The 26,692-nt window shown below is 40.3% G+C and overlaps 1 protein-coding gene across 10 annotated transcripts in view; it reads right to left on the reverse strand.

The window, feature by feature from the left end:
• Positions 1 to 9,460: 9,460 nt before the first annotated feature.
• Positions 9,461 to 26,692, reverse strand: part of FAT3 (FAT atypical cadherin 3) — a 403,423-nt gene continuing 386,191 nt past the window's right edge. For 5 of the 10 annotated variants that reach the window (XM_027651027.1, XM_027650621.1, XM_027650867.1 and 2 more), the window contains 5 exons: positions 25,609 to 26,264; positions 22,691 to 22,804; positions 19,255 to 19,314; positions 16,628 to 16,663; positions 9,461 to 16,023 (listed from right to left, as the gene is read on the reverse strand). In XM_027651027.1, coding sequence (XP_027506828.1) covers positions 15,404 to 16,023; positions 16,628 to 16,663; positions 19,255 to 19,314; positions 22,691 to 22,804; positions 25,609 to 26,264 — 1,486 coding nt within the window. In that variant the 3' untranslated portion in view covers positions 9,461 to 15,403. The other 5 variants (XM_027651114.1, XM_027651194.1, XM_027651277.1 and 2 more) reach the window with 4 other exon arrangements.

The following is a 26,692-nucleotide window of genomic DNA, read 5'->3' on the forward strand; positions in this document are numbered from 1 at the left end:
AAAGTATTTATCCAGGGAGTTGGAGTAAAAGCAAAGATTTCATTTCCATTCCAAGCAAAATAGCAGCTGTTCAGTTATTTTGGATTCATATTCTTGCTTGATAATGATTAAAGATATTAAGAGCACCAAAATGACATGTCAAGATAATAAACGAGGTTTTCTTGGTGATCAGCATCTGTCATCAGAATTCCTATTCCTCTCAGCAGTATTTTGCTACTCATGAGAAATTCCTCCTTCCAATGAAAATTACATTTTGTTTGCAGTTTCCCATAAATATTTTTTCTTTTCCTCTGAATATTGAACTTTTTATTGAAAAACTCTAGATATCCAAAGAGGGAAATGATGAAAATGATCAGTAATAAGGGATCTCACAAACTGTCCATTTTAACTAAATGAAAATACAAAGCCCATGTGTGCAAAATGTTTATAGTTTTTTAGGAAATCACTACCAATATGGCTATGAAGTCCATGTTGGTCTAGCAATTTCCTGTGTTTCTGTCATGGCCATGCACCAACATTTCTGCCACACTTCTTTTCTCCAGTGGGATATTGAATTGTATTCTAGCTTAATTCACAAGTTACATTTTCAAATGCCACTTATTTACTGCTCATGTTGCACTTTGGGTCAAGATTGTTTCTGTGGACACAGAGGATGCTTTAACCACTCTAAACTTTCAGAGAGTTGAAAAACCCCAAACTAAAGTAAGTTCTTTGAGGAGTAAAATTTTTATGTTAGAGCCAGAAATTGGGAAAGGGCAAAAGATAACAAGTACCTGTACACCCAGCAGCGGTTCCATAATCAGCCCCACTGCAGAGTTATCCAGCTTTTGCTGCATTGCATTCACAGGACACTGTGCTTTAGGAAATAATCCAACATATTCATCTGGAATAACAGACCACATGATCTCCTCAGGCAAAAAGAACATAGGGAGGAGGAATGCCTCTGCTTATCACAGTCACCACAGGCATGCTGGCTCCTGATAGCACCATCTTATCATGTCCAGACCAGCATCTTCCAGGCAATTTGCTTCTCTCTGTGAGCAAACAATCAAAGTAGCTTAGCCTTGAAAACAGTTTATAGGACAAAAGCAGGTGTCCTGGGATCCTGCCCTGACAGAAAGCCATGCTATAATTGACACCATGATTCTGAAAGCTAGAAGAATCTGCTTGGTGTGAGCAGCAGAAATGACATTACAACAGGTGGTGGTGCAGAGGCTGTTTGTTTGGGGTACCACTGCACAGATGGAGGGCATGTGGGAGGGAACCAGGCATCAAGATGTGAAGGAAAGGGCATATACAGGCAGTTGGCTGCTGAGACAACTTCCGTTTGTGCATTGGGCCCACACCAATGCCAGCATCACCACTTGGGTTTGTACACAGCAGCCCCCAGTGCTATGACTCACCCAGCTCAGGGCCAGAATCTCCGACCAGCCAAAACACTGTAGAGAAAACAGCTTCTTGAACTTGACTGTTGTTTCCTCCTTGAACCTTATTTTAGTTAAAGCTACCTTTTCATATACAGCCCCAATGTGGTTTCCCTGAACTGCTTTTTCTATTCATCTTGTTCCACTTCTTTGCTTATATATTATTCTGCCTTTTCATCCAGACAGAAAAGCAAAGGTTAGAAAGAGGACAACAATTCAAGTAGGCACTGATGCACGGACCAGCCATTCAGGAAAAAAGATACAAGAATATTGAAACAGCAAGAACAAAAAGATGCAGGTAAGCATGGAGCTATCTTACTACCAGACAGAACTGACAGCTTCTACCTTGCTGCTCCCCTGGCTGGTGGAGACTTGCTGTTTCCCTATCAGGTTGCTCAGTGCTCTAGGTAGGAGGGCAGGAAAATATCATAGCTCAATGATTTGCACCTTTCTTGACAAACAACAAAAGAAGTAGGAGTATGGTTTGTTCATCTTCAGCCTTTGATGTGATTCTGTTATGTAGGGGAGAATTCAGAAAGGTCCTAAATCAACAAGGAGGATACTTTTGATTGCCACTAAGGCAGCTAACCAACAGAACAGCATTTCACAGGAGACATTGTTTTGACTGGATAAATTTGAGATTATTAAATCAATGTATATTATTTCAGTGTTGTCTATCACATATAAGGACCTTGACTACACTTTTGTTAAAAGGTGAACTGAGATATACCGACTTGGTTACAGTCAACTGTAGAGCACTAACTTAAAATGCACAGCTTGGATTTTGTTAAGTTTCTCAGGACTATCATGGAACCAGGATGCATAACTCTGTATTGTTTATCTGCAAACCTTCAAGTGCTTATCAACACATAAATGTTAAACGATCTTCTTCCAAATCCTGAAAACTTGAAATGGCACAGAGTTTTTCAGGAGGAAATTTATTGAAACATATGTACCTAACTTGCTGCACCCTATGCAAAACTCAGTCACCGGCTTCTGCTGTTGAGGACCAGGAAACTGTGACAGTGTCTTTGTGAGTGCTCACAAAGCAGTTAGCACAACACCCCTGTGGGATGAAGCAGGAACACCTAACACAGTGGTTTTCTATATAATAAATCTCAAGATGTCATTGTCATATCACTGCAACACATATTCTAACTTGATGACGTAGCTGAAAGCTCCTACAGCTGTTGTCTTCTGTGCTGCCAAAAGTGTATCCATTATCCTTCCTAATCTATCTGTGCATGGGAACATGGCAGAGCCCTTCTAGTTATCTAAAATATTTGTAGTCTGAGTTTCAAGTGAGTGCTTTTGACAATTAGAAGTTTTTCTCTTTTGCTTAGTTCCTCTAAGCAATGAGTAATTCTTCTTCACATGATAAACTCTATTGTCCCCTAAAATTAGTCCCCTATGAAGAAACCACGTCAAAGCAGTGATCTAATGTCAAAAACACCTCTGGCTCTCGAAATCAGAGCAAACACGAGAGAAGAAAAAGAAAAATTAAAAACACCTTCCTTGGCAATTTGGAGGAGAATTTATTTCTTCCTACAGAGTGCACGATGAGTAATTCCTTTGCAAATGCTAAATTCCATCAGAAAGTATTTTGGAGCAATCCTGTTGAAGTCTCATGCTTTCAGTATTGCAGTCAATAAAATGAAGACATCCCCCGATTAAAAATATGATTTAAGAAAGAAAAAAAGCAGGTGGTGAAATAAGAAAGAAAAATTGTAAATGATGGATTACTGATTATAAATCACCCACCTCTTCCTCAATGGTTCCTATCAAAGTTCAGTTGCAGACCTGGTCAACCAGGGCAGGAGTGCTGCTGTGGCTCTCACAGGGTAGACACAGTCCAGGAGGTTTCCAGATGGGGTCTGCTCAACACCAAAGGGAATTTTGTATATCTTAGACTTTTAATTTCTTCTCTATGTGAATGATATTTTTTTTTTTTATTCATAGAAGGGATTAATTTTGACCTGACCACATTGACTGGCTTTCTGTTTACCACAGACTAAACAACTTTCCTGAGTGTACTGTCAGTTCTGTAACTTTTACCTGAATTCGTCGTTCAGAGATACAAATGGAGACCTGTTAAGGAACAGACAGATTTAAGATCAGAGTGAACTAAAGATGTTCAGTGATATACACTCAGTCCAAGCTCTGAGTAATTTCTAGATGTCAGTTCTCTGCCTTGCTGTTGAACTAGCCTGAAATAGAGAAAATTTTGTTTTCTCTAGTAATTTTTAACCATCTTTTGATAACTAAATAAATAGACTCACTGTACACTTTGGATCTCAACTCTCATTTAATTTTGCAGATTTTCTGAATGCTTTCCAGCTTGTCAACATTCCTTTTTGAATTGTGAGGATTTGAATGAGTCTTAGTAAAGTTGGAAATACCTTCTACCTACTACCACTTGTTATTTCCTGTCTTACACAGCCCAAGATTGCTCCTCAGCCATAGATCAAGCTCCTCCCATCACACTTGAAGCACTTATTCAAAGCATTATCCTCTACACTATTTCTGAGTTTCGTTTACTGGGAGACAATACCAGATTGCAAGTGCCACAAATCTCATGCTCAAACATTTTTAAGGAAAAACACCAGCTACAAGGGTTAAGACATGGGAAGAGACAATGAGAAAGCATATTATAGGGAGATGTTGTTGGGAAAATGGCTGGATATGCTCTTGGAAAGAGGTGCTCCGTGCCAGAGAAGGTATTTCCGAGGGGACTGCACCTGAGGATGGCCCATGCTGGGGTATGATCCCCTCTGAGGATCTGTGGCCAGAGGCCACTCACAGAAGGTCAGGGACAACCCTGAGGTACTGCATCTTGTAAAAGAGGTGTTTCCCTAGGTTTTTGTGTAATTTGCTGTGTTTTTCTCTTCTTTTCTTACCTTGCTACCCAAAAAACAATAATCAAAAGTTATTGTTAACTAGCAATGAACTAAATTAAATAAAATTCCTTAAGTAGACACTGCTTTGAATATGACAGCCTCTTCAGTATCACCAGCTGAAGCAATGCAGGTCTCCATGTTTTCTGGACTCTCATTTGGGGAGGGCTGCTCCCATACCTACCTATGTGCAGCCCAAGGGAACATGACAGAGGGACAGAGGCTGTAGTGCAGTGGTGAACCTTTCTTTGGAGAGGGTTAACAAACCGCAGTATGCAACACTCCAGCTGACCAGGCCTTTGGGTACTTTTAAAGGTGAATTATGATGTTCTTCTGAACTTATTTCAGATTGCTATTACTCATAAGTCATTTTTCATTAAATGACTCAAATCTATCAATGAATCATAATAATAAAAATAATTCGACTAGCCTTACCTCTGGTCTCAGAAGAATTATACCATTTTCCAAAATGAGAGGGCTGTATAGCACAGACAAAGCCAGGCACTTAGCAGCATTACAGTGTTGTATTTTCCTGCAATTTTAAGAGCGCTGCTGTTCTCCTGGCACCTCTGGCTCTGACTCTGCTGGGTGCTGAAGAAATACTGTACCTCTGTGAACTTGGTTCACAACTGTAGACCAGTGGAAAAAGCAACATTCCTAAACATTTTCAGGTTTTTCAGAGAGGGAAGGAAGAAAAGTGGGTTTCTGTCTCCCCGCCTCACCAGCTGCACTGAAGTACAGCTTGAGTACTGCTGGTTGCATCAGGCTCTGTGTGGGTGCATTCAACAGTGGATGGTAAGACAGTACGTGTTAGCAAAACTTTGAAATGGAAAGCATTGTCCTCTTGCTTTAGTAGTAACTTTTTCTTTCTTTTTGCCATAGAACAACATGGTTTTGAGGTTTGCATTAATTAGTACTACTAAAAATTAACAGTAAGCACAGATTATAATTTTTCGTGAAGACCTACTAAATTAGATTTACATTTACAATAATTAATGAAAGGCAAATAATACTTATACATGGCAATGAAGAAATCTCAGTAGAATAGAAAACACTTTATTTCTTAGGACAGAACAAAGTAAGTCGGGTTCCTTAAATTCTCCCCATACGTTGTATATTCCAGGCCCTGGTCCTCTTAATGGCTCTCTTCTGACCTCTCTCCAGTTTGCTAATCTCTCTCTCTTGTAGGAGTAAATATTAAATATTTATATTAAATATTAAAGCAATTTAATATTGAAACAACAATTCCCAATAGCAAATTATGCACTGGAGGTAGAATACATAGGATCCAAACAGATGTTCGTGGCTGGGATTATCATCTGGAATCCTTAATGGTCACTGAAGACGAATAATCTATTCTCAGATGGTTGTCCTTCTGAAGCTGATAACAGCAGATAACATCAGGTTAAATGACTTTGCATCCTAGATCTCTTCATTGAACATAATGAATCCAAGGATGGAAGCACTGCCACTGTAGATATCTGAGGATAGATGACAGGAATCCTCCCCCCATGACTGTATATCAGTCTGTGCCAGGAAGTGAACACAAGGCACACAGTTTTGCACTGGAAGCTCTAGAGGTAGCAGTCCCAGTACTCTAGGTATTGATCTTTGACCACAAAATGCACAGAAACTGTTAACTCTGCTTTGCTTTTAGCAGGATGGAGAATGACAGGAACTTGATCTCCTTGTAACATATCAATTCACACCTAATTTAAAGTGGCATATTTATGTTCCCCTAACAAGGAATTCCCAGAAGAAATCCTTCCTGCTTCTGTCTAGGCAGTGGTAATGCCACAGCAGCTGGGTTGCAAACATCCCCTTCTCAGGGACACCCCTGAAGTTACTGAAGACAACTGGAGTGAGCTAACAGACTTAACAAAATCAGCACATCACCTTTTATGGGTTTTAAGGCTCAAATACTTGTGCAGCTTGAATCCTCACAGTGTTTTGTAAAGACATGATCACCTTATAACTTTGTGTTAACATTTAATGCATTTAATTTTCTATGTTATTTGAAATAAAACAAACCCCTTGAAGCGACTTAAAAAATTGTCTTCACAGTTTCTCTTTTTTTTTTTTCCCCTATATTTGCCATATAAATGACCTTGCAAACACTCCCATGTAACTGCTCGGTAGGTTGCAGCAGACAGCTTCTCTCTGCTTGGCCAGTTTACAGCAGCAGTTTTCCCTTGAGAGCAATTCATGACATGTCTCAGCAAGCCAAGAACTAGACAAGTGGGACAGCTGGAATTGGCTTCTGTGCAGCTGGTTCTTTGTACTTTTTCCTCACTAGGCAACTGCTTCAGAGTAGCTGTGTCCACTGAGCTCGGTGGATTTAGCCTGGCTTGTAAAATCCATCTCCTGTGGGAGGTGCCAGTAGCTATCCATTGGTTCTAGTGGGAGCTGAGGTTATGTGTGCTCAGGTTATGTAGAAAGTTATTCCAAAGATGTTGCAAACTAAAAGTCATATTAAAGCAGTGGCAGACTTACAACTCACGTGCCTGTGAATAAAGACTCCCTTAAGTGGCTTGCATTTCATCATCCCTTGCCATACCTTCCTGATAAACCAACAGGAAATAACAGAATAATAGAATGGTTTGGGTTGGAATGAACCTTAAATATAATCTAGTTCTAACCCTCCTTGTCATGGGCAGGGACACCTTTCACTAGACCAGGGTGCTCAAATCCCCATCCAACCTGGCCTTGAACATCTATGACTTCTCTGGGCAACCCGTTCCAGTGCCTCAACACTCTCACAGTAAAAAGTTTCTTCTGTGGCAGTGATCTCACCACATCTCTATGTGTCTGACTCACTGAGTCCTATAAGGAGCTCTAGTGGATAACCTCTTCTCAACCCCAGAACCCGAGTCATGGTTTCATGTGTTGGGAGAAAGAAATATAGTCTCTGGAAACCTAGAAAAGCAAGTTTATCTGGGGATATAGGCTAAATGTATGTATAGAAAGACCCTTGATACTGCTGGGGGGAACATACATGTGAAAAAGTTAAATTAAGAGAGGAAGAACTTCACATTCACCTGCTGTTACAATTTCCTTGCCTGTTCTCATATGAAACCATGCATTTCTCTCCACAGCCAGAGTCCCTCCTTCAATAGGCTGATGTGCCATCTGGAAAATGCTTTCTTCTTTGTGGCTATGCCTGTTGGCTGAGAAGAGGTAGGGGGTTTCTACATTGCTTTCTTTGAACTTGATAGGAAGTCACAGTCATTGCACTGATGTTTTGTTCCCCATTGCATGATAACAGTGGGTGTAGGCAGGACAAAAATTGGAAGCAGGAACAGTGTTACCAACAGGAAAAGGTCTTTCTTTGATCTGAAAATGCTGATGCTCAGTGCATCTGCATACGTGAAGGACTGTCTCTTTGTCTTCATGTTCAGCTGATCAAACTCTAGAATATTTCAGAAGCCCTCCAAGTTTTTTTTAAGGGCTGAAAATGCCATGTGATTTTAATGTTGTTTTGCACTACAGATGTTTCTGTGCAAATAAAGGAAAAGTTTCTGAGTGAAATACTTCAGGTCCATTGAAATCACTAGAGCTTTCATTTTAGTGTCCTCTCTTTTAATTTTTTCTCATTAGGTGTTACCCCCTTAGTTTATAGACCAGAAAGTCTTCTGCTGCTGTGTGACTTTATGCACCAGCATTACTGCAGTGTTAACGGAGAGATGCTGTTTTCACTGTAATGGACTGAATATGCTGCACATTTACAAAATCTCTTACTAAAAAACATGGAAGGAAGAAATACCTTATTTTTGGCCCAAGTTAAGGAGACAACCAGTGGTGCTGGTTCCATTTTGACAAGATACATAGATGTGTTTTGACCTGTTTGCCATCTCGATTCTCATCTTTTCCATCCCAATAGAAATACTGATGTCACTCCCTGTTTCTAGCTTTGAACATTAAAAAGAGGCAAGAATTTTACATCATTTAGTCTTAAATGTTCTCTGAACTAGACTTTCTTATAACACTCTGCTCTATCTCACTATAACAGTGAGCCTCACTGAACTATCAGCCTACTTCTGCTGCCACAAACATCTCCCTGAGATTGTGTCAAAATCTACTGGTAATGGTGGAAAAGGAAAAGAGTTCCTCTGCAAGCAGAATCAGAAAATTAAACAGGAAGCTGGCTAATGTAAGGTACTCATCCATGCTAGGAAAAATATAAAGTGGTATTCTTGAGGGAAGAGACATTTCTAATGCTGACTTGGTATTTTGCCTTTCCATAGCTTAAACTTCTTTTTAAAGATTGTTGAGAAAGGGCATTTGTGCCCTGACTGGTGCTGATTGAAATACTACTCTGGGTCCTTCATGTTTTAATGGGACACAGGCCAGCATCCCTCCTCCCCTGTAGCATGAGGTGTGCTTTTGGCTCTGTTATGGCAGGGTGTTCAAGGAGCTGTGGAAGGAACATTTCCCCTTCTTTCTACATTGCAGCTGGGATAGGCATGCTTCAGTCCAGTCCAGTTAGGGCAGCTTGGGCTGTGGAGCTGAACAGATGTGATGAAGGAGGAATAAACGGGGTATCCCTGAGTATAACGCCCTGTGCAGACTGAGTACCATGCATAGCACAATGACACCTTTTTTCAGGGGCAGTGCTTACACACATAAGACTTCCCACTTGAATTTGTCCCAGCTGGTCCACCTGACAGTGCCATGATGCTGGAGGATAGAGATGCCCATGGCAGGTGGCAAATATGCCCTGGTGGAGTGTGCTGTTGCTTTACAAACCCGTTCCTTGTATCCCCACTAAGCATCTACCACAGGACAGGTGGATGGGCTCCTGAAGCTGTCTCAGTAAATGGAGCTCACTGTCTAGATGGTTACAGGATGAGATGATGCCTTCTGCATTATTTGTGGATGTCGATTTAATCAGGCAACTGCCTTAGCTTACACGCACCAGCTAAGCAACTCTTGGCAAGTGCGCTCTGCAGTGCAAGTAAGGGCCCCTATAGAGGAATTGCTGTGTAATAATAAAATTAATTTGAAGAGTCCATAAAGGTAGAATTTTCTACAATCTTGTACACAGAGAGGCAATGAAATGCTACACTCCTTGCAGACCTGATGTGTCTTATCTTGTTCCCTCCTTTGAAAGTAGGAGAAAAATCAAGAAGCAGTCAACACAGCTGGGCTTTTCTTTTTGTTTACTTGGAAAATTTGTTTTAACCATCAACTTTAGCAAATTTTGGCAGTTACAAACCTGTACACTTTTTTTTCATTGTTTTGTTTTTATAGCAAAAAAACACAAGACAATACTGCCAACAGCAATGATGAAGAAACAATTAGTTTTCAGATGAAGGACTATACCCACTCAAAGTGATAAACCTTCCCTTTTGCATAAGGTTGAATTTGTTGTCATTGGAAAAATGACATCTCTTAATACCTACTTGAAATGGAATAAAAATCATATCTCTAGTTTTTTTGTGCAAAACACATTCATTTAAAAAAAGTCAATAAAAAACATCTTAGAAACAGAAAGAAGTTAAACAAAAAGAGCTGAACCCAAAGGAAAGTTACAGTACATTTTGAAATGATTAAAAAGTTTTTAGATCTAAAACTTCTTTGTTTTTTTTTCCTGCTGTTATCTTAAACTTTAAACCAACTTTGATGACTCTTTAGAATTATATCAAACAAACAAATAAACAAAAAAAAATTAAAGCAACCTGATTGGCATCAAATATCTACAAAAGCCTGGTAATTTGAAACCGTTATATACATTATTTTATAAACTTCTTTTTAAACACCAAAACATACATCTTTTACAAACCAGCCTGATTGCAACAGGTAAAATTTACAAGACAATCTTTTCCAATACAGTGCTTTAAAGAGAACTGCTTTCATTGCTAAACATCTTTGTCATCTCCTGAAAAATGGCAGTATGGGCTCATTGCATTGTTAAATAATAGTGTTTCAGGTATTCCTATGACAAAAGAATGCTACAGTTCTGAGGGCTCCAATCTCTTTCTGTAATACAGTTCAAGTGCACTCTTAACACTGGTAAAGATTACTTATGGCCTTTGTGTAATACGACATATTTGCAATTATTGCTTTTCATTATTACATAAAGAAATGAATTTAATTTCATTTCCTCCCCATCCACCCATCCCTTGGATGACGCAGCTAAATTACTAACTGAATGGCCCTTCTCATAATGGAGATGTTAAATGTCAAGTTGTGAAACACAGGTTAAAATCCATGGGTAATGGCCAATGATCTAAATTTCTAAGACTCAAATCACAGTTTGGCATATTGAGAGGAACAGAGATGCAAACAGGCAAAACACACAGTTTTACTGCATGGTAAATGATGGTAAACCATCAGGGAATGAACCTGAAGATGTAGCTTTCTTCTTGAAAATCGACAAAATGTCCATTGTTACTCAGTGAATAGCTCCAAACATTAGCAACAAAGAACAGATGTACTTTCAGTAGTAGTTTTAAAGAACTGGTTTCCTCCATTATTAAGGGTGGTTCCTTTTCAAATGAAGCTTTGCAGAACTGGTCGAGGGCACCTTCAACTCCCTCTCCCATGACTGCAATAATTATGGGCTATAAGAATACACTATAGCATCAATTTAGTTTTTTCAAGCAGGAGCTTGATGAGGAGTAGAGCTGTGTTCTTAACCATTTTTCTTGTCCAGCCCACATTTATCTTTAACATGGAATTTATATGAGCCAAGAGCAACAGCTTTTATGTCATATTCAAAAAATTTCCCACCTGCCTGTTTTGCACAGAAAACAGGCTGCTGCCTCCCCATTAATCAGCATTTCAGTGACATGCATTTTTTCACTGTGCTGCACCCACTCTGAGTTTCTGGAGGTACCAATACATCAAGGCTATCAGTGCTTCAGACTACATCAGAGAATTTAGAGAATGGGAGAAAAAATTCTGAGGACCAAAATTTTAGGTTCTTTGTGCAACATGCAGAGGGGGAGATCCTACTCGAGAGATGGAGCACACAGCTTTCTGATTTCTGAGGAAAACAGTGGCAGTGAGAAGCTTTTGACTCCTTACAACCTTTTACTGCAACTATAGATTAAGGAAACCCATGGGATAGTTCAGAATCAAAGATGGCACTGAGCTTAAGGAAAACAGCTTGATAGACAGGAAATCACAGTTCTGTAGTGAATCTCTGCATTCCAAAGTCCTTCTTACGTGTATGTGTCTTCATACATTGAGTCCTATAGGAGGGTCCTATAGGAAGACAACTTTATGGTGATCTTCTAGTGGGGTTGCCCATTTCCTTCCATGGGAGGGAAGTGATTCTGCAGCTCCTCAGTGTCACATTTTTGTGTCTGCTATAAGATACTGTCCCAGGATAGCAACCACATCCAGTACCTATAGTTTTGGGAGAACTTTTTGCCCCTTTTTTTTTTTTAGAATGTTTGTAATACAAAGGCAAAATAATTAACATATTTAAGAAAGGTACATAAGCCTAATTTTTCCTTTTGCACAAAGCCACTTTATGTGGTATTGGCAGCATAAATCATGTTGTCTGCCTCTTTCTTTTGCCAGAGTTATCAAAAGGGCTGTCAGTGTGCATGACACTCTCAACTTGATCAAAATGCAGAGAACAAGTACCCTTTTACTCAGCCTCATATACTCCCAGCAAAGTCATTGATTTCTGATACAAGTGAGTATTTGCATTTTAACAAGTCGCTTTTTTCTTTTGACGTTTCTTTACAAAAAGCAAAGACTTCCTTGATTCTAGGAGTTATAACCCAATGATACTCACAAATACTTTATTAAGCCTGTGAAATCATCTGCTACAGATGATTCTGAGAGAAAATACTGTGTAGTGGAGCCATCTACAGGGATGTAGTTGGAAATACAGACACATAGGATAAGCAGAGATGTGAGGGGAGCTCTTGCAGAACCAGGGACTTGGCAATGACAGCAGCAGCATTATAAAAATCATCATATGGCAGAAAAAAGAAATATATATTGGATGGACTAATATGAACAATAATTCTGACATTAGGTTATGAATGGGTTGTTATCTTCCAGATTAGAAAACTGTGACTTGTACATGTGGAGCAGTAATTAAAAAGAAAATAAAATGGTTTGGTTTAACAGAGTTGTTAATATGAAAATCTGACTCCCTAAGAGGTATTTCACCTTTAGATCTGCATTTGGGTCTTATCATTTTCAAAAAGAGCTTGAACAAAACCAGAAAGGCCATGGAAGTACCATATTCACAGAAGGGAATCTGTTTAAAGATGGATTTGGAGGGGAGGAGATACTGAGGTATAGAAATCATGAGTAGGACAGAGAAGGTTGAATGGGTGAACATTGGCACCTTCCCAACAGCACTTTAATAAGTAGGCGTTCAGTGAAATGAAATGGCAACAACATCAAACAGAAAAAGTACTATACATTGTATTTATGCATATTTTACCAGTAAAACTCACTACCAACAATATATTACTGAGGCAACAAGCTTGGTAAGAAACATTGATTTTTTTCTGTATGGCAATTGCTAGGCTCCCATGGTGTCCTCCCTCGTGACACTTTTGATATGTCCAAGTAAAGGCTTGATATATAGGTGTCTCAGGCTTACGCAAGAATTTTCACTACAGAAGACAGATGACAAGTACACCTAATAACTATCTGGGGGCTCAAACAGATTTAATTGCATAATGGATAAAAATGTCTCAAACCAAAACTGAGTAGGATCATACCTCATGTAAACTGCAGCCCAATGCTAAGAGAGCATCACATTTCTCAGAAAGTCATAGAAGCTTTAAAAGTGCAGCTAAATTTGCAGCTTTGTTTTGCAAACTCTGATGTTCCTACTCTTGAAGAGACATCAGCCTAATTGCATTTCCTTTCCTGTAACATAGACTTCATGAACAATTAAGAGTTATTTTCTATCCATGCCTCTCGGCTTACCAAACCATTTAATGGCCTTTTGGCAAATCCCTCAGTTCTTTGCAATCACAATACAAATTTCCATATTTTTTTCTTCTTAAAATCACAGGAATAGTAGCAGGGAAAAAGGGGTTGAAACGCACCGTGAGCACATTCAGAATATATCACCATTACAGAAGCATGTTTACTTTGAGAAGACCAAGTGACATTCATAAATTCAATGGACGGGACCTATTTGCAGACAAGTACTTGATAATACTTGTATGTGCAGTACATTCTTTCTAGAAGTTCACTCAATTTATTCATGTATCTGTATAATGAACTGTTTTCTACGGAAGAATTGCTGCATCATTCCAAAGAAAATATCTACTCCAGTCTTTGACAGTTACATGAGCTATTGGAGAGAAGCAGCAACACACCGTACCTACTCCAAGAACTTTAGAAATCCTGTTTTATTAAAAGTGTTACAAGCTGCAATTATTTAAATGAAATTCTATGAATAATTTCTTTGTATTTGGGACATTTCTGAATAAACACTTCCCGTGTGTCAAGAAATGGCCCACAATTCAATCTTGGGTGAAGCTCAAGTCAGTCAAGAACATGTCCTGGAATACAGCTACTGAAACTACCCAGTTAAGATGATTGACCAAGGGATAGGACACAGAAAGCAGCGCAGGAAACCTGTTACTGAATCTATTTGTGTACCACAGTGATTTAGGTATTCAATAACTTTTCAAAATGACAGAACTATGCCATGGAAGGAATGGGAAAACTCAGCAGTAATGCAGACTTGTAGACACACATTCACTGGTAACATATACAGATGCTATAAATTGCAGGGATAAAAACATTTTTTCAGAGGACCGAGCAACAGGTATGCATATTCTGCTTTACTACACTGAGTGAAAATCCCATACTTCCATATTGCACTTTGCTGCTCAGGCTAAATCAGTGTGAATGGCCATTTACTCCAATCAGGCTGAGGGAAGCATAAAAGCATACAGAGGACATGGTTTTCTTCATCCCACAACAATATTCTGAAGTCTGCAAACAACCTTTTTAAGTTGTCAGATCCTACAAAATCATGAATCCAGTGGAAAATCTAGGGCCAGACCTATGGCCATAGTCCATCCATGCAGTTCCACTGCCTGAGTCAGTCTACAGTAGCTGAGAGCTCATCCTGTAAACTCTAGGGATGGACATTTACCAAATAAAGTTCAGCTAACAATTTGAGGTTATGCAACTTAATTGCAACTAATTTTAGTGCAGTAACTGTAGCATGACGACTGCTGTTAAATAGGTGATTGCCTAAGCAAGAAATTTCAAAAAATAATCAGCTGTGTGTAGTTAGTTAGGTTTCCCCGTGTTTTCAGATGCACGTTCACGTTGCATACAGAAGTCAAGGGAGGCTGTGCATATGCAGCTGGGGCAAAACCAGGCCACTCCTGAGCCAAACTCTGATATTTCTAGAAGTTCTCACAGGTGAAGCTATGCACACACACCTGACACCGGGTTTTAAAAAAATGGCAACCAAAGTAGGCCAATTTGGAGTAAATATAAACTGTACATATGTTGCTCTATATGCACATAAAGTAGAATGAAATGCTATGTAACAAACAAAAGTATAGGTAAATATTTATGGACAAGTAACTGGTTGGTTGTCTTTGACAAGCCAGTTTGTAAATGTTTTTTTCAGCCATCTGAAATGTACACAGCAGCCTCAGCAATCAATTGCTTTCACTCTTTGCTGACATGAAGTTTCATGCAGCAGTGCATCTTGGAATGATCCATACCAGTTCCTTAATACTGTGGGGAGATCATAACACTGTAACACTTTTAATAACACAATGAAAATAAAAAATCAAACTTTAGGAGAGAGAAAAGAATTATTTAGCAATTATTGTTTCCCCCTGCCTCAAAAGCTGAGTTTTACTCTTGGTAATAAATACAGGTACACACTCTCCAGATTGTCTGTAACAATTTTGTGATGCATAATACTTAACACAATTGGTCTCTTCTTGTCTGCACATACAGTATCACTTCTGAACAAGTTAATAATGGGTTATACCGTATTTTTGCCTTGCCTAATATATATAGACACACCTCCAGCAAATTTTCTTCTCAATATTTATACTATTAATTGGATCAAATGACAAAATTAAAAAAAGAAGAGGAGGAAGAAGAAGAAAGGAGCTTCCTTTACACTTGTGTCTGATGCTGGGTCTCCACAAATGGAATGTGAACATTTTCTAAGTTGAGTTCCTCCACGCTTTCAAAGTCACTCATGGCTACTTCGGAGTCATCAAAGCCGCAGCTGGCCGAGACATCAGAGGAGGAGGCATCTAGAGAGTTGTGCAAGGATAAAGGCATCTTACCTGCACTAACGTTTTCTGTGTTCTGGCTTGGGCAAGCAGCAAAAGTACTAAATTCGTTCCCAGCTTGAGACCCCGTGGTGTCTGTCTCATTGGGGAACTGGTGAGGAGGGAGGTATTGGCTAGGGTGGAAGTGCGGCCGTCTCCTGCAATCGGGGCTGAGAGTACTTGCCATTGAGACTGGCTGCGAGGGTGGGAGGGTTTCATATTGGTCCGGATAATCCTCTGGAAGAGGGGGTGGTAACTGGTCCTGGCTTAAAAACTCCTCTTCATGAGGGGGAGGGTAGTCACTGTCAATGTCGTAGCCACCAAGGTAGTAATCTGTTTCCAGTTCTCTGGTACTGCCGTGATGAGCCGAGCCTCCATCTGTTGTCTCAAAATTGGGCACTTCCTCAATGTCGGACAAGCGAGCACTTGGCATCCAGTCAGAGGTATCCCAGTGATACGCTGCAGCAGGAAAGAGAATCATAGCGCTCTGTTAGGATGAGACCACAAACGAGAACAGAGTGTCCTGCATGCACGGAGTCCTCACAGCACATTCAAATCGCAGCATGCTCCACAGGCCACTGACACAGGTCACTCATGCTCTGACCGGGGGGGTAGAGGAGGAGAATAAATTGCATTATGATGCTAATGCAAACAAGCAAGGAAACAAAGTATGGTCACTCTCAGGCATTTTGTTCTTTAGGATGCCACTGTGTTGTATTAGGAACTATAAGTCTGATAAACCAAAATGACAAAAATGTCTGAATTACTGCTTTTCGCAGTTAATTGAAAAGATCTACAAATCAGCATGCTTATGGCATCACATCTCGTCTCCCCTTCCACCTCCAATGACTTCAAGAAAGAAAGTGTGCAAGCAAATAATCTGATTGACTGAAAACTGAATTTTGAAAAAAGTGGCTGACCATTCTCATGCAGCTTATGAACCCAACAGAATTCAAACAAAAGAGTACACGTGAAGCAGTTCAAGAAGAAAACCAAAGAGATCATGAGTGCTCTGCCCACCCCAGCCCAGTCTGGCAGGCAGAAGGTGTCCCAGAAAAATCACCTCTGTTGTAGTTCTGTCCTTGATCCATAACAGACACTGTCAGATACAAAGTAAAAAGTAAAAACTGGTAACTCAGATCTTGTTACCAGCATTGTATTACATGTGAAAATACAAAACTTTGCATGCATATTTTTAAAGTACGGCTGCCTTGGCGTTATTTTAATAGAATTTTCAATTGTTCTTTATTTTAACGTACAAGCTAAACTTGCCCGTCAAATGCAGATACACATAAAAAATGTTTATGTTGTGTATTATATTCCTTTTCTATCATATCTTAATTGTTTACCCTCACTGAAGAGATACGGAATTACATTAGAGCTGGAATTCTTAATACAAAAAAGGGCTATCCACCATCTCTACGGTTTATAATTGCAAGTACATTTTTTTCTCACTTGTTCACTTTGAAACAGAAAAATAAGAATCTACCATTCTCAGGGCCGGTTCAAACAAATCTGGGCCCACCTGGGCTCAGATACCATGGTGATGGGCACGGTATAAGAACCTGAATAGAATAGAATACAAAGCCATTTAATGGGGCCGTCAGCTACAATGCTCCACAACCCCATACCCACCTCCCACCTGCACTGCCATGCTAGCTGGTGGGGAGGGAGGCATTCCGGTATGGAGAGGGTGCAGGGGTGGGGAAGATAGCAAGGAAAGAGGTTTTATGTGAGACAAGAGCAGGGAATAAGCTGCAGCATTTTCTAGATGGATATGCTCTTGTTCAGCCACATGTTATTGGGCTTCATGCAAGAAGTCATTCAGCAAGGTCTCTGGATGGCATTGCTGGAGGAGGTCTGGCAAGATAAACAGGCCTTTATGGCATCACCTCTGGGGCTCAGACACAGATGAGGGCAGAGAATACTGTTCTCTAGGCCTCCACCTACCAAGACCTCACTTGCCCTTGCTTACCGCCACATGGTGCATGTGGTGATGGTGATTTCTTCATTTGCTTGTTAGTCAGACAGTAGCTCTCTACCTGCTCTATGATATCCTGGAGTGAGGAGGGCTGGGACTACTGCAGCTTTAGCAGCAGTGTCTAAACTGGACTTCTGTAAAGTGGATTTTGCTTTATTTGGGTCAGTGTAATGGCATTGCACCTGAGATGCACCAGGGCCCTCTGAGTTGTGTGGTTCAGAATCCAGGAGAACCTCTCTAATTTGCTGACTTGCACAACCCCCGGCAGGTCCCTGGGGCAGGAGCCCCACTCTTTCATGACTCTGTGGCAGTGATTCTGCCTACCAAGCAGCCACAGCTCCAGTGTGGCTAATTATTCACCGCTTCTGCCAGCTCTGGAGCAAAGCAGGCAAGAGTCGTAAGTCTCATATAAGGAACTGAGAAGTGGGGAAAGCATTTTCAGTGCAGCCTCTTGAAACTGATGCCAAACTGGCCTTTTCGGGTCTGTAAAGCATGATGGGGAACCAGTGTGCTTGCTTAAGCTTTCCTTTAGGAAGGAAAGGACATTTTCGGTGCCTGTGGTTTCTTTTCAAGGTTATCTTCTTATTTTTTGAGTGGGATTTTCTTTTTGTATTAACCTTTTGTAATAACCTTGGCTAATACATTTATTTGATAATGAGAAGAATGGCACTCACACTTCAGGAAATCCATAAATGTACTACAGACAAATACTCAAATGCCATCGCTAGCCAGGAGCAAAAGTGTTTTTCAAAATTGCAGTGAACTGGCTCAAGAAAAAAAATCAGTAGTTTCCCAAAAATAATTTACTTAATCATTTTTAAGTATTATGGAGACTGGATTATCTGAAGCCTGAAAAATCTGGCTCAAATTTGCTATGGACAGATGAAATGTTGAACTTCTGGATAACGTAAGTTAATATTGAGTGGACATTTTCCCACGGATAGGATACATGTTGTAAAAATAAATAAATGTTTATCTGTGAGACACCAGAGTGCTCACCACACCTTTTCCTCAGTGCTTAATGGAAAAGGAAAATAGTGATATTCCTGCTTTACAGGTAGGGAAGTCAGTTCACCTATAACTTCATGAGCTTGAGGTTACCCAGGAGGTCAGTGGAAGAGATGAGTGTTGGGTCCTTGACCCCCATGGGCATGCTCTATTCAATGGGCACATTAACCCCAGGGGAAAGTCAGGCTGCTTTGCTACATGGCATCCATGGAGCTATGTCTACACGTCTGTTTGACGGGATTACCTGGGAGAAACCAGCCACCTGCCTACCATCATTTTGCTCCTCTCCGTGTGATCCCACTGGAGCGCATAACCCAGCTCCAGTGGAGCATGGGATACTTTACAGCCTTCCTGTGTCATCTTCTGTTTCCCAGTCTCTGCATCCAGGATAACCTCTATGAAATGGTTCCATTATCAATCTAAACTTTTCTCTGAAGACAATGGAAGATAACAAGCAAAAACATTGACTTGAACAGAAGATGAAGGCTTGACACCTTTTCTACCACCTCCAATTATCCAGAGACATTTTGTGGTACGTTCCTCTGGCGTTTTCATGTTTGCTTGTGAACATGCTGATCTGCAAAACCCAATCCCTGCCACAGGTTTGCTGGTCAGTGTAGATTAGTGAGGTTCTGCTGGAATTTTTCACAATGAAAACAGGAAGCATTGTTGCATAACAAGAAAGAAAAAAAATTAAATACCTTCATTTTCTATAGTGTCAACTACATTGTTGACAAGCTGTATGACAGTCACTATGGAAGCTTGCAGGGGAGGGAAAGTAGAAAATAAAGGGAGGGGAAGGACAGCTTCAAGTTAGTATTTAAAACACACATCATATGTTACCACAATAAATTCTCTCAAACAGACAGAACTGACATTGAAAAAAAAAAAAAAGGCTGCCGACCAATGCATGATTTATACAATGGGTTGCAGGACATTTCATTTCAGATAATCCCATACATTTTCAGAGTGGTGATAAATTCCAAACCAACATTTCCAGAAAGGCATATGGGATGATGTGTATCACTCATAAATTCAAGCAGACTGGCCAGCTGATTCAATTAACCAAAGCAGTATCTCGTCTACCTGACACTAATTTCTAATTCATTCTTGCTTAGAGGTCTCTAGAGACAGTGCCATGTGCTCCAAGGATCATTATCTTTTCGACCATCACACCATCAGAAACAGTGCTAAGCTCAATCTATTTCCTAAGAGGAATGTTTTATTTATTTACTCTTTGTGCTGTGCTGTATAATACCTCTGGGACGTTAAGCAGCACAGGAGGACACATGCAAGTAGCTTTGGTTCAAATTTTGATCTGTGTTTGACAGAATAGTTTCACAAATGCTTTTTGTGTTCTCCGCAGGAGTTTTACCAAAACATACTCTCCCCTTGAAATAATTAATATAGACTGTGCAGTTGTTTAACATGAAGGCCTACAATGTGTCGTCCTCTAGATCTGCACTGTGCACCACCTAACACCCCTGCTTGTGAGGACATGAAATAAACCCACCAGAGGGAAAGTTCTGGTTCAGTGGGCACTGGATCCATTCCTTTTTCTTTGTCTTTACTTATAAAAAAAATGATTGCTTTGGAGTAGGCTAAGAAGGGGACCAGAAATGCTATGCAAGAGATACATTTTTGTTTCACATGGCCAACAGATTCTGAGGTCACAAGAAACATATTAACAGTAACAGTGCAAATATATGTTGAATATTTTCACATCTTTGTTAAATTTTGGGCATGGGATCAGGGATATTATCCAATTTCCTCAGTTCTTGTGAAGGTTTGGCAAAAAGAGCTTCAATAAACCAAACCAGTCATGTTTTATGTCTATGTTCAGCATGTTTATGCCATCAACAGCATTGACAATTGCACAAAGGAGACTTGTACTGGCTAACGTGTAATAAACACTATAGAAAAATAAGGGGCTCCATGCAACTAGCTGCTGCATGGCTGGGAAGACATGGAGGGCAGCTGTAAACTCTAAGAGGAGACAACTGAGAGTGAAAAACAGGAGATCAGAAAGTCTTCATTGCTTCTAAGGGTTGGCTCTGGTGGGAGTTGAGCAGAGCATGTTCACAGAAAGGAGGGAAACTGCTTACAGCTCACTGCAAGTCAACACCCAAATACAACATTGTTCAGATTTTTTGCTTTTTGATCACAAAAAATACTGCTAACTATTCTCAGCAAGACTAGGAGAGCTGAGCAACTGAAATGCAGTAGAAATAAGGTGGTGGTGGAGAAAAAAGGTAGGTTAAAAATCACACCCAAAAGGAGTTTTCATGGTAAGACAAGTCCTATTTGACCCAGCAAGAGAAGGTTCCAAGCATTCTGGAGAGGCTGAGTGGAGGCTGCCTGCACCTGATAGAAGCTGGAGTGCAGGGCTGTCCGCACCTTCAATGGGATGTGTCCCAGTGCTTCACTGGTGCAAAGCAGGTTTCCCCAGTCAGAAGCAATTACCCATTTTTACAAGACAATGTTGGCACAGCCATTTGTACATCAGCATGACACAAACCTGTTCTCTCTGCTAGCCATTTGAGAACCTGGTAGCATTGCTCTTGGCTTTGGAGGAAGGGGTTTGGTTTGGTTGTAGTTTCACTGACAACCTTTTAATCTTTGTAGGTATGTGAAGCAATAAGAATTAACTTGACAGGAAGAGGAAAGATTTATGGCTTCAGGAAGGATACCTGTTAGTCCTTAAGTACATGTATGTGAACATCTATGTGCTTATGTATGCCTGAATTTGCATTTTAGGCTCTTTTACTGCAAACCTTCCCTGCTGCTTCAAGAAAACCACAGCATGTGGTCTTGCATTGACCTCTGCAAATGATTCAGATGACTTAAATTTCTTCCCTAATTCTCCCTGAAGATATGGATTTGTTTGGACCCTGAACTACAATTGTTACATCTAAAGGTCTTATTTTAAATGCAGCTTTCACAAAAAATGAGTGGGCATAGAAGGTCCAATCCAGCTTCTGTGGGTACTGTGTCACTGAATTAAATGGAGGGAGGATCAGGAGCTTGAAATGTCTAATTAGAATGTGGGAGATATAAAAAGTAACAATAAATGACCACTTGAATAATTATTCTGAAGATAATTATAATGTAAGCACATATCATTAAAATAACACTTATTCTAAAAAACATTAAAGGCTTTTTTTGGGTGCAGGGCAGAAAAGCATTGAGAAGCTTAACAAAAATAATCGTGATGCTTCAGGCACAGCTGAACCAAAAGGAACTGCAAGTGCACTTCGCTTTCAGTGCTTTTTCCAACATTTCAGAGTACCTAGAGAAGAGCTGCATGACATGACTGAGGAACTAAGTCTCCAGACAGTTCATTAACTGGCAGCTGAGGAAACCAAGTACAATTTCTTTGTGCTAGTCTTTTTCTGTGTACCTGAATGAGACTTCCCTGACATCCACCATCCCTTCCCAGCAGAAACACCTTGCGCCTTTTCTCAGACCCGCTACTCAACATATATGGGTCGTAGGAACAAAGATTTGCTCTGACTTTGTGGGTTTTTTTCAGGCTGTATATGGCTCTGCCCATGTCACCCACTGAGATAATGATGTAGGATATGAGAGCAGGCACTGAGTATGCACTGAACAAGGATTTAATGGTGCTCTATTGTTTGCTGAGCTGTGATTACCAGGGAGAAGCCAAGCCACCAGGGACTGGCTCATCCGCTCATTGTTGCTGCTGAGCACCAGCAGACTCTTGTTGGGATCATGAATGAGACCTAGCAAATGGCACAAAAATTCCTTTTATGTGACTGATGAAACATGAAAGTCATGCTCTTCCAAGAGGGAAAATGATAAAAATTCTACAGTTTCACTTGCAACCTATTAGTCAACATGTATCTTGTCAATAGGACTATGCCGTACTATATCTCTAATCCACTGTAAAGCTTGGTCCTGATGCAACAGCCCCAACCATCAAGATTTTTATCACATTCCTATAGATTTTTATTACATTCCTATAATTTAGTAGGTGTACACAAAGTGAGGGTTTGAACCTGGAACTTTCAGCATCATTAACGGCTTTCAAGATGTCACATAAATGTTTTCAATAATATTAGAAAGAGAGCTAAATAGCTTTTCCCCAAGCATAATACAGATAAAACCATTTCTTACCATTATCATCACCAGAATCAGACTGGAAGGAGCTGAGGGACTGTACTTCGGAGTTGCTGCCTTTATTACTTCCTGAAAAACAGGTCACTTCTTCAGCGTCATCAACCCCTTTACCTTCATTGACAGCAAAAACAAAGCAAAAAGGTACTCTCTAGGTATGCACATTTGTCTATTTATACCACGGACACATTTAAATTCTGCCTTCTATTATTTTTGTCAGAATAAAATGATTTCCTTCAGCCAGAGGAAATGACCTATTCATCAAGAAGGCAGTTGCTGAAGATACCTAGACTTCAGAAGTGTTTGAAGCCCAAAGAGTCTTTCAAGTGGCTGACAGCACTGTAATCAAGGAAGAAACATCTGTATTCAGTATTGCCTTTTTTTAGATGACATGTAGTCTCAACAGCAAAAAAAGTGATGACTTAAAGAATGTGGTATAAACAGCTTATACAAGAGATTACAGTTACATTTATCTTTACCGTTCATTTCCTAATTTGAGAGCCTCATTAAAGGCTCATTCAATGCTCAATAAAGTTATTGTGCATCTTGTTATTCATATCAGTGGCCCTTGGATCAGATTTTAATTGCTCCATCACTGACATATAATAGATTATCCTTCAATTTACATTGCTTTTCATCAGAGACATTCAGTCTTGACAACTTCACTGTTTAGCAATGCAACTGCAACCTATGGTATAAATTCGCCTGTAATTAAACACGTGAATAAATGCATTCAACTACATATTATAAAAGAGATAATCAGGAACACAAAAAGTTATCTCCCATAGTAAGCACTGAGAGAGAGAGTTGAGCCAATTATAAATGAAGAAGCTCAGGTGCTACAAACATGGAAGTACAGCTCTCCACCTACTATCTGTAGATATTTCTCCACAGCATGGCACACCTCCATACAGCAAGGTATGGATTTGCTACTGTTGAGAAGCAGGGTATGTAGAGGATGGAGTGAGTGCTGCAGTAATGAAGCTACACTGCTTCCCACTTCTTGACAGCTGAGGTCTGTCTCCATGGCATGGCCTCATGCTGTGCAGAAATTCATACAGATACCAGAAGTGTCACTGGCAGAAACATCCAGGAGAATACAAAACAGAGCATGTATGAGGGCTGGCATGCTGATGCTTTCAATCAGCATAACTATATTTAAAGATTTAAAAGGTCGACCACAACACAACTCTGAAATACAGCCCAAATAAACGAAATTTAATTCCCTGTTTTTCACTAGAAAACCTTAACCAATGGGCTGCCTTAGATGAAAATGTGCAAGTCAGGGCACAGGTATAGAATCATAAAATCATTAAGGTTGGAAAAGTCCTCCGAGATCATCGAGTCCAACCTCTGACTGAAGACCACCATGCCAACTAAACCCTAACTCGAAGTGTTATGTGCTGTCATTTCTTGAGCACTTCCAGGGAAGGTGACTCCTCCCTGGGCAGCCCAATCCAAGGTTTAACCACCCTTTCAGTGCAAAAATTCTTCCTGATGTCTAACCTGAACCTCTCCTGGCACATCTTGATGTTGTCCTCTTGTCCTGCTGCTAGTTGCCTGGAAGAAGAGGCCAACCTCCATCTTACTACAGTCTCCTTAAAGGCAGTGCCAGATTCTTCTGTCTATTCCTGAGTTCCTATTGCTTAAAACTACAAGACTATGAACGTTTCTGGATCATATAGTTTTTATTTGACAGTTTTGGTTAAAGCTTTGTTGCAACAGGGTTGAAGATTATAGAATCATAGAATGGTTTGGGCTGGAAGGGACCTTAAAGATCATCTCGTTCCAATCCCCATGCCAAGAGCAGGGAACCCTCCACTAGACCAAGTTTCTTAGAGCCTCATCCAACCTTGCCTTGAACACTTCCAGGGATGGGGCAGCTACAACCTCTCTGGGCAACCTGTTCCAGTGCCTCACCACCCTCACAGTAAAGAATTCTTTCCTAATATCTAATCTAAACTCATCAGCTCAAGGCCATTCTCCCTTGTTCTATCACTAGTGAAATGTTCTATCATTCTTGTGAAATGTCCCTCTCCAGCCTTCTTGCAAGCCCCCCTCTAGGTACTGGAAGATGCATCAGGAAAAACTCCTAATAAGAGAAAACATCTTAAAAAAAAATCCTATATGATGAAACAAACATCTCCTAGTCCATATGACATGTTCTGACTTGCAAGGATAGATGATGTAGGGCCATAACTCTGTTTCTGCATTTCCTGCCAAGACAGACTATGAGAAGTTTGCTGTATCTCCAGCAACTTGTTCAGGAATGGAGGGAGCACTGTGTTACCAGGCGAGAAACCATCAGAGAACAAATAGGGTAAGCATGGGGATTGGAAATTTTGCAATGACTGATACTGAATGTAGATGGGAATGCAATAGACTGAAAAGGTGATCCTATAAGCAGTACATGATTTTCTGCTTCACTTCACAGACACTGGAAGTACAGAATATTAGTTCATTTGTCCCTGTTGCAAACCAGGATTGCTTCTTGCAGAAGGTTTAAAGGTTTTTAACTCCCTTGGGGAGACAAATGGCCTGAACCTAGCAGAACTTATATTTGAGAATTATGCCCCAAATTATTTTTCTCCAGTGGAAAGATGATTGCATTGTGTCACTTGAAGAACTAACGCTCAGAGCACTTACACTTACTCACATGTACTTTCTGAACAAGTGAAATAAATGCATTTAGTCATGCTTAATGCATAGAGAAGTAGAGCTCTTGTATGCCTAGTTTAATTATAACCTTTCAAAATTAAACCAAATCACTTCTTGGAGAAATGTAACAACTCACATGTAACAACAACACACAGAAGTTGGGGTATTAAGAGTATCTGTGCCACTGTTACCTGCCTCACCTTGAAGTCAAGCCTTACCTATGGTATGGAAGAATGAGACCAGCACACAGTGGTACTTACTTTCTGTCCCAGCATCCCATGTGCTCTTCCTGATGGAGTCACAGTCGGAGCGACAGGGAGACACGGCAGGCAAATTTGGAGCTACGCTGCACACCACCACCCCCCTCCTGGCTGTCAGTATTCGAGGGGACTCAGGATGAAACGTTGTCATCTCCTGGTGCTCTACGCCAAGCCCATCCACTATCTTGTCCAGGTTATTCCGTGAGTCACTCTGGAAGCATGGGGTATAGGCCATTGGCCTCACTGGAACCTGTGGAGGCCCAACCTCTTGGTAGATATTTCTGCTGTCTCCACTGTTCCTGATGTTCTTGAACTGGATGCCATTGCTCTTGTTGAGCAGGGCTGCAGTAGCCGGATCCTGTACGAGTGTGATGTTGTTGCGGGAATAGTTCTTCCTGAAAACTTTCTTGCGAAAAATGATAAAAAGGACGATCAACACAAATATGACAAACAGGACCACGGCTATTCCTATCAGCTCCTCCTTGCCAACGTATGAATGCCCAGCTTGTATATTGGGAACCACCACAGGGCGAAGACCACAGTATTGACCCACATAGCCAGGGGTGCAGTTACACAGAAATGAACCAAATATGTTGACACAGGAGCCACCATTTTCACATTCTTCTCTTTCACATTCATTGATGTCTTCTTCACACCTTAAAAGAAGGAAAGGAGAGTCTGGAGTTTGGAGAACACCTAGGAAACAGTCCAGCTTGTGCATGATAACTTACCTTGTCAAAGAGGTGCCATTAGTTAACACCTCGCGGATGCTCAGCAAATAATCTTACTATTATCATATTATTTAATGGCATTGAATTTTTTCTACATCTATTCTGTGTTTTTTTAAGACAATAAAATGGAAAGATCAAGAAGAAAATAAGAGTTTAAAGCATCTGATAGGATGCACTTGACCCTAATGACTGTAACAGAGAATCTCTCCTTTTTTTTATATTGTTTTTGGACTATCCCATAAGATTCAATACAAAATATTAGATGAGGATTCAAGGAGAAGACAGAATATAGTAAAAACATCAGAGTACTTATTTAAGAGAAGAGGAGGATAGACTGGTTGTGTAAAATTATT

This window comes from Corapipo altera, unplaced genomic scaffold (assembly GCF_003945725.1).
Source record: "Corapipo altera isolate COAL_440 unplaced genomic scaffold, ASM394572v1 0, whole genome shotgun sequence".
Taxonomy (NCBI): Eukaryota; Metazoa; Chordata; class Aves; order Passeriformes; family Pipridae; genus Corapipo; species Corapipo altera.